Raw genomic sequence first — 9,120 nt, 5'->3', positions numbered from 1 at the left:
GGGGGGTCCCCAAATTTGGCCTCCTCACAACTCATTTTGGAGAAGAAAGCAGTAACAGTTAACTTGTCTTTTACTGTGTTTTCATTTCCATGTGAAATTTCCATTTCCTTAACCATAATCCAGCAGAGACCAGAGATGTCACAGAAGAAGCTAGCACATTTTTGCAGCATTAACAGTGCAAAGATGACACTGTGCAGACTGCCACCCTATGCCACCTGTGTGTTAGACAGTCTTGGTGGATATTCCCATCTCCAGTACCTAGGACTGTCTGAATAAAGCTTCTGTTCCTCCCTGACAGTTAATGGAACTCACCCTGCTGATGGAGAAGACCACACCAGGCTTGCCAGAGCAGACGCCCATGAAGCAGTGGCGGAATTGCCAGTAGAAGAGATGCTCACAGATGAAGGTGATGAGACTGAGGGCCATGGCTGCTCCCAACATGTAGAAGACACCTGCCATGTTATCTATATCCAGCTGGCTGCTCATAACCTCGTTCTTCTCATTGTGACAAATGCCAGTGAGCCAGAGAGCTTCCAGCTCCTCCATCTCCCCTGGAAAGATAGACAGGAGGAAAGACACAGATTAGATAATCCTGCAATGGCTAAAGAGCTCAAACTGGGGCAGACAAAGCAAGAAGCTGATCTAATGTAATTTCCAGTCCCCACGTTCTTTTTCCACATCTACAATATCCATAAAATATCCTGACTGCCCTTCCGATGAGGGCAAGTGCTATTTGTCACAGGAAAGTCAACAGGATTTTTCCACAGCCTAATATTAGCCACAACAAGGTATACCACAGGACACAGCTATGACAGTTGCTGGATGTGTACACTGAGATCCTGAAACAGTTGTCCACCAGATGACTGAAGACCTGGCCTCACAAACTTCCACTTTCATTAAGTCAATGAAGGGGAAAATTAGTGACTGATATTGGTAGACAAAAATTAATCATTTCTAGATGAAAACATTGTATATTTCTAACTCAGAATTCATAAAAATGATTGTTTTCAATCAATTTTTTTTCCCATCATATCCACAGCTCATTAAAACTAGGTGCAATGTTCCAAAAAATATTTGAGTATTTTTACTCATTGTTCTTCCATTCAATTTTGTCCAAATTCAACACTTCCAAGGGCTTTGACCAATCAAAAATTTTTCTAATTTGTATCAGCTAGGAGCAAAGGCTCTGTACTCTAATTTCATACACCACTTACTACCATTATGGTCCTTTTCATGAGAGGCAAGAGAGAGGTAAACGCTCACACACACACATATATTGAGACATTCAGAACAAACTAATTTTGCAGGATGACAAATTGTTTCATGTTGTTAGGCAAGTTAGTTTTTCGCATTTTCAATCTCCAGTCCAGTGGCGGGGGGAAAAAACCCCATGTATTAAAGTAGTACCACAACAGAGTCTTTGAAGCTTTGTGGAGAACTTATGTTCTTCTCTGAAATAGCACATATTAGGCTTTTTAAGAAACAGAACAACCTATCTGTCAGGTGGCCAATTTTCTGAAGTATGTCAAGTTATGTTCTTTCCATATTTATAATATGATGTTATTTTCAGATTTCAGGGGGAAAAAAAGAATACTTAAAATAACCTGTGAATTTTATTTATTTATAAAAAAGGACACAGGAAAATGTAATGTGAAATGGAAAGACGGGAAAATATTTCCTAAGAATGAATTTCTTTTCCCATAAATAATTTTTGTTAATACCAGCAATTTCTCTGTAAATTAAGAGGTGTATTAGGTAACTACAATGTTCTAATTAAAAACTTGCTCCAAAATATGCTTCTGAGTCTCAAGTTCTTCCTTGTTTGGCTTTTTTTTGTTGTTTCGCTTTGGGGTTTTTTTTGAGGTTTTGGAAAATCTGATCTAGATCATTCATCCAGAAATATTTATCCTTTAATTCTGTAAACCCTGCATGGATTGATCCTGTCTAGAGCTATAAAGTATGGAATAACCACAGACAGTCCAGTATAATTAGTGGGTTTGGTCATGGCAAAACCTCAAAGGTAGTGAAAAATTCACACCAGAAATCTTGTTTTTACAAGACGTTCTTCACATAAGATGCTTTTTCAAACACACATCTGAGCTTGTTCTATGAAAACTTTAGTGCTTTCAGCACTGCTTTTGATGATACCGCTACCCTGCAACAACAACATGAAAGAAGTGACATCCTCAGATTTTTGGTGTGATGACTCTAAAAAAACCCCATTAATAATTTCATGTTCTCAACTCACATCTGAAGCACCAGAGCTAGAAACTTTCACTTCTTACACGCAAAACTTGGTATTTCTTAGGAAACTTCAGTGCTTCTTTTTCTTCTCACTTACCATCTCCAAAAAGCTGTAGAATCGCAAGATCAACCTGGCGCTTCCAGCCTGAGTCCTTTTGGATGGCAATGCCATAGCCAGTGGAGGCAAACACTTTCCCACTCCCAATCGTCACCAGCTTGCAGCCTTCATCTCTGCCAGCCATGTAGTTTAGCACTGCTGCATCATAAATGAAAGCATCCAACTTCCTGCACAGATGCAAGAAACAAGAGGGTATAGTACAGAAAACATAAAATCTGTATTAATTCAAAGGTGCTTTTAGGCAGCTAAGGAAGAAATTAACCTTTTTCAGATGGACTGCAATATTTATATAGAATCATAGAAAGGTTTGGGTTGGAAATGATCTTAAAGACCATCTAATTCCAAGCCCCATGACATGGGCAGGAACATCTTCCACTAGACCAGGTTGCTCAGAGCCCTATCCAGTCTGGCCTCAAACACTCTAGGGATGGGGCATCCACAACTTCATCACCTCACGGTAAAGTGCCTCACCACCATCATGCAGAAGAATTTTTTCCTGATATCTAATTTATCTAATCTTTCAGATTTAAACCATTCCCCCTTGTCCTGTCACTACATGCATTTATAAAAAGGTTCTCTCCAGCTCTCTTGTAGGTTCTCTTCATGAGGGCCACAATTAGGTCACACTAAAGCCTTCTCTTCTGAACAATCCCAATTCTCTCAGCCTTTCCTTGTAAGGAGAGGTGCTCCATCCCTTTAATCATTTTGGTGGCCTCCTCTGGATTTGCTCCTACAGTCCCATGTCCTTTTTGTGCAGAGGGCCCCAGAGCTGGATGCAGCACTGCAGGTGGGGTCTCAGCAGAGCAGAAGGGCAGAATCCCCTCCCTCACCCTGCTGTCCAGATGCTTTGGATGCAGCCCAGGATACAATTGGCTTTCTGGGCTGTGAATTCACATCACTGGGTCATGTCCAGCCCCTCACCCACCAGAACCCCCAAGTCCTTCTCAGCCGGGCTGCTCTTGATCCCTCCATCCCCCAGCTTGTGTTGATACCGGGGATTGCCCTGACCCCAGTGGAGCACCTTGCACTTGGCCTTGTTAAGTATCATGAGATCCCCATATGCCCACTTCTTGAACCTGTCCAGGTCCCTCTGGATGGTATCCCATCCTTCAGGTGTGTCATCTTCACCTTCACCATAGTTAAATAAAATCTAAGCCTAAAGCTGTCTTACAGGTGAATCTGGGTTTTAAATGAGGATCATCTATTTCTTTCTGACTTTTTGGTAATCATAATTTCTGATCTGAAAGAAAATTTGGAATACAAACATACTGCAAGATAAAGATGAATGAAGAGGAAGTCAAGGGGATCTATATTCTTAAGAATAGCTTATATTTCTGTACTGCCTTTCATCTCAAAAGAATCTAAAATGCCTTACAAAATTTATCAATATTAGATAGCAAAGTAGGGACTGAAGTAAGGAAAGTATTTTCTCTAATTCAAATGCTGGCATGACTTAGCTGAGAAAAATGTATCTTTTTCAAATCATATATAGTCAGGACATTATGTTTAACCCCTCAGTTACTGTGAAAAGTACTACCAGATCTTTACCAATGTCAAGGGGCTACAACAGCAGCTTTATGGTTTACCATGCTGAATTGGTCTTTGTTAAAGACTGTTCAGCTGAAAATCACAACAAAAATTCTGTTTCCACACAGAGAAATCCCCATTATGGGCTGTGTAGAGAGCACAACAGCCTGATGAGAGCCTTTTCACACTGCAACAAATTGATTTGGATGTGGGGGGCAGCCTCAGGAGGTTCCATCTTCCACATACCCAAAGACAGCTGATGAGTAAATCCTCCCACTAGATCTGAAATGAAACACTTCTTGATAATTGACCTAAGACCTTCCGGTTGCACATTCTCTCTCACACACTATGTTTACAATACACCTCCTGTACATATATTTACAGGATAGTGATTATCTCAGTTCAAGTGCTTATCTGTGAGGAAGTCTGTCCAAGGGTAAATATGAAGCCAGGATGACATCTATCACAAGTGATGAACTCTATTTCATCCATATATTTCCAGGACAGTGAATATTTATTTCCTGAATGATGACTATCCTGGCAAATGCATCTTCCCAGGATGATATCCAACAATGGTACAACCATTTGTAATGGGCTGTGTACCTCTGAACCTGGCAAACAGGTTTAGGAATATTCAATCTAGTAATTAAATTGGCTAAACATCTTAAGTTGTGCTTTGGAATGAACTTTCTCATAGTGCAACATGAGTGTAAGAAAAAATTTTTTTTCACTGGGGCTGGGCTCTGACAACTAAAATGGTCAGCTCTGGGAGGAGGTCTTTAATTATAAAGCACAAAGGCTTGCAAAATGTCATTTTGAGCTAGTTCCTTTGCAGATCCGCTGTTATTAAAATAGGATGAGCTATTCAAGCATGCTTTTCACTAACAAATTTTCCCACGTTTCCAAAATTACCCAAGGAAATGCTTACATTTTTTATATGTCCTTATTATTCAAATAATGTTTTGTTTAGCCCTTGATACTAAAATATTCCAGTGAGTAGGCTACTTCCAAACTACTTGCTTCAAGCCTACCTTCCATTACATTATATTAAGTGGTGATACACTGGGGTGGGATTAGTCTGACAGCTTCCTGATTAGCATAATCTTTTAAACACAGAAGGAGAGAAAACAAAGGAATTTCCAGATGACAATATAAATGCTCCGCAAAAAACTTTGTCCACAGAGATCCGTGAGCTTTTCTTCTGTATGCATAAAAACCCATCAGCATGAAACATCTTGATGAAGCAAGGTCTTTGGGACCAATACACACATGGATTATGTACACAGGGATACAGTAGATGCTCTTTTTTTTTTTTATTTTTATTCTTATAAACACAGCAAAACCAGAAACTCTTATAGAGATGGCAATAGAAAAACTTGGTAAAAAGAACCACAGAGTTACTCTCCTGTGCTACTGTGCTATGTGTGGTCTTACTATACTTTTAACCATGGAATGATAATAGAGGCTAATTTTTCAAACCTTAAAAATAAAATTTTCCAGACAAGCATGCAAAAAGTCTGTGGTAAAGGAGCATGTAAGAAAGACTTACCCAGTCTTCAGTGAGAACAGGGCGTCGTCCACCCCCCTCTGATTGAACTTCACCATGTAGCCGTGCATTTCAGGGTAGTTGTTGCGAATGTTCCTTTCCGTGCTGCCATTGGGAACTGTCCCGAAGCGGAAAGGGGGTGAGAAGTCATTTGGTTTCTGGAACTGAAGAGACAGAAAAAGGAACAATTCTCACAATCTTTCAGATTGAAGCAGTCATCTGGTTGGGAGAATATCGGAAGGTAGTTCTGATTTTATTTTACTATCATGTAGAAAACATAATTGAGAAGACATTATATATCAGTATTTTCAAACATCAACATTTCAAATATCTCCTGTTAATGCCTAAGAAGTAAATCTGAGCAAGCTGTTCTTTTTGTCTACTCTGGATTAAGTGCATGAAATAGTCAGTGATCAGAGATTAAATAGGAGGTTAGATAAAAGGAGAAAGAAAAGGGAAAATGTAACAGTGGTGCTGGAACACTGTCAAGAAAAGGTTTAAAATAAAGTCTATGTGCTGTGCTTTTTATCCACAAACTGTCATTTAGTTCCTAAGAAGTATCTTTTTCAGCTCTGCAGATGCCTTTGCACTTCCTAGTTCTGACAGAAGTAGAAAAGTAATTAATAAGGAGAGATGCCTCTCAGCACACCTCACATCCACTTCACCAAATGCATGATCAGCTTTCAAAGTTTTGGGCAAATGTCCCAAATGAAATGCTGTTAGTGGCTGCAAGTTACTAGTAACATTTGATGCCCGGAACAGAGCTGGCAGAACACTCCAAAGCTTTTGCCGCTCACAAGAAATACATTCATCATAACATTCCCCCACGGCTGCAAGACTGTGAGATTTTATATGCCACTTGCTTAACTCAAGTCATAATCAATGCTCTCTGGGATTTTATGAGCAGTAAAATTTAGACTGTCAATTATCAAGACTGCTTAAAACCCCTAGAACCAGTAGATGAGAAGGAGCACAGAATTGCAAACCAGGAAGTGAATAAGCAGTAAAGATGCAAAGGTAGATTAAAGGGAAAGAAGCCTCCTCCTCTCAGGATATATCAAGCAGTAGCTTGCCTGGTATTCTTTCTTGACTCCCAACTGTGACTGTGTATTTGCATGATCCTGAGAACCACGCTGACAACATGCTAATGGTCAGACCAAACCCATTTAATGCCAGTAGTTCACCTGGTACATGAATATGTGCAGTCATGCACTGCCACCTTCTACAGGGCTGCAATCTACAGACAGTTCTAGTTTAAAACACATGCAGATGAGCCTTGTTCTTGAGCTCCGCTTAAAGCCATTTGGGAACTTGGTCAACTCAACTGAGGAGGCCAGAGCCCCTAAAGGAGTATATCTCACTCATAACATCTCAGCCATGAGGACAGCTAGAAGCTGTGTGTGGAACACTCTTCACCTGTTTCTCTGTACTAGGCAATTCATCTCTCCAGTCTGGATGGCAAGATGAGCTTGAATGTGCATGTGAGTGTGTGAGAGACAACATGTATCCTACTGCTTTAAGCCAGTAAAAAACATCAGGGCTGTTTTTCTGAACTCAGGTTAGTGCATCACCAACAAAACAGAAGTTTCACATGGCATAAAACAGACAATAAGGTGTCTCTTAGAATTTTGTCACACCCTCTACGAATGAAGACAAACTCACATCTATCAAAGACTGTAATGAAAGCAAACTTTGATGGGAGAAAAATCACCGCAGCATGCTAAAATTATTCTTTTTTACTAAGCTGATTAAAGCAGCAGCCTAGGGGACCCATCACAAGGAGGGCACTGCCACGCCAGACACAAAGAAACACAGTCTCTCCCCTGACATGCTAAACCAGGAGATTGCAGCATGGGCAACCTGCTTTCCCAGAGGCTGCAGAACCCTGCCTTGAAGGCAAACAGGACATTCCCATTCCCACAGAGCCCTCCAACAGAATACAAGCATCAGGCAGGCCTGACCAACATTGGTGTGACTGAGTTTTGGCATGTCCATTTTATACCTCCACCCTCCATTCCCAGTGACACAATCTCTACCTCCATCACAATGTCTACAAACTAGAGTAAGAAGGATTACAAAGTCAGGCAGGGCTGTGGTAAGGGAAACAATCCCAACTCTGAACTATCCTTTGTCCCCACTGTGTTCCAGAGCCCATAATAGCAGCCACGGGAAAAAGGCTCCAGATTCAATTTTTAATCTCCTGGACAATCAATAAATAAATGAAAACATTTCTCTTTTAGGAAATGCCTATTTCTAGCAGCTGGAAAAGCACATTTCTAGAGAAAGAAGTCAGGTTGATGACTTCTACAAATTCACGTACTACTCATTCACTTACCAATCCTTACCTCCTGCTCATTCCTCAGTCAGAACAGATCTTCAAATGCAAATTATTCTTCACACACCAACATGCACACACACTTCAGCCATAGCTTGGTGGACAGCAAGACAGGAAACGATATGAAAGGATCCATATGGGACCCACACCAGACAATTTTAGCTTGAGTGCCTAAGAGGAACACAGATCCCCAGCTAACCTGGCTTGATGTTTACAACGCTGAAAGCAACCAATGTCCAGCTGACTGCACAGCCCATGGAGCCAGAGATAAGCAGCTACTTCTCCATATTTGAGAAGTAATAGCAGTACATGCATGCAGCTTTCGGACAGGAGATAGCAGTTCAAAAAGCCCCACATTTGTTTCTTGGCAGTAAGCAGGTGCAGCTCAGTCCAGGCATGGAGGGATCCCCAGTGAGCTCTCCAGCGTCAAAAACTGTTGCATCATTCTAACTACACTAGCTTCTGTCCTACACAGCTCATACTGAGGGAACAAGAAGACATGCAAGCCTTCCCAGAAAGTTCATGGGACAGATGGGAAAGGAGTGTGTTCCCTCCTGGCAACACAGTAGAGGAATGTGTGGAGATGATCCGTAAGGAAGACAGTTAATTGACAGATTGTCAAAGAGTTTAGTAAGGAAAGCCACTTATTTGATTTCTCCCAGGGGCTGGGAGAGTGGGCCTGGATCATAAGTATCATCCCCAGGGAAGCAGAGCTCTTTGGCAGATCAGTCAATAAGGAGTCTGAGACATGATGGAGACTGAGGAACAATACAGGGGCCATTACATGGAGGAAGCCTGTGCAGAGGTAATCTCAATGCTGCAGTAAACATTGACAACATTGTGGAATCAACCACAGATATGGACAGAAAGGCTCAGAATGTAGATCAGTGAGAGAATGGTCCCATTATTTTATGCAAATATTTCTCCTGTCAGAGCCCTGAGTCACAACTACTCTACCCCAGGCATCTGCAAAGAGGAGTCCTTTGAGGCTCTGGCAAAAAAAAATGTGGTGATAATAGGGGAAGGGAAGATAAGCAACTACACCAGTTGCTGAGAAAACCCAGCTGTACAGGGTCCACACTTGTAGGAGCCCCATGTTAATACTTGCCTGTAGCAGGAGACCTGTCCTGCTGCCCAGATCTACCTACCTCAAGGGGTGACTGCCTGTGAGGGAACCAGCAGGGCTCAGCTGCAGTCCTGCACCCAAAAAGCCCCAGGCAGAGGTGTATCCCACTTGCATCCTCCCACTCATTCACCATGGAACCTCTGTTGTGAGATGTTCCCCTTTTATGTACTCAAGGTGATGTGCACATCCTTTCACCCATGAAAGAAGTCCCACTTGCTTCACAT

General features: G+C 41.5%; 1 protein-coding gene across 5 annotated transcripts in view; it reads right to left on the bottom strand.

Moving 5' to 3' along the window:
• GRIN2B (glutamate ionotropic receptor NMDA type subunit 2B) overlaps nt 1-9,120 on the bottom strand; it is a 241,249-nt gene that overhangs the window by 23,257 nt on the left and 208,872 nt on the right. For all 5 annotated transcript variants that reach the window (XM_032105854.1, XM_032105853.1, XM_032105856.1 and 2 more), the window contains exons 11-13: nt 5,439-5,599; nt 2,342-2,529; nt 313-551 (exon numbers count right to left, since the gene is read on the bottom strand). In XM_032105854.1, coding sequence (XP_031961745.1) covers nt 313-551; nt 2,342-2,529; nt 5,439-5,599 — 588 coding nt within the window. The remainder of the gene's footprint in view (nt 1-312; nt 552-2,341; nt 2,530-5,438; nt 5,600-9,120) is intronic.

The sequence above is a fragment of the Corvus moneduloides genome, chromosome 4 (assembly GCF_009650955.1).
Source record: "Corvus moneduloides isolate bCorMon1 chromosome 4, bCorMon1.pri, whole genome shotgun sequence".
Taxonomy (NCBI): domain Eukaryota; kingdom Metazoa; phylum Chordata; class Aves; order Passeriformes; family Corvidae; genus Corvus; species Corvus moneduloides.
This window is presented reverse-complemented; position numbering and strand designations above follow the sequence as displayed.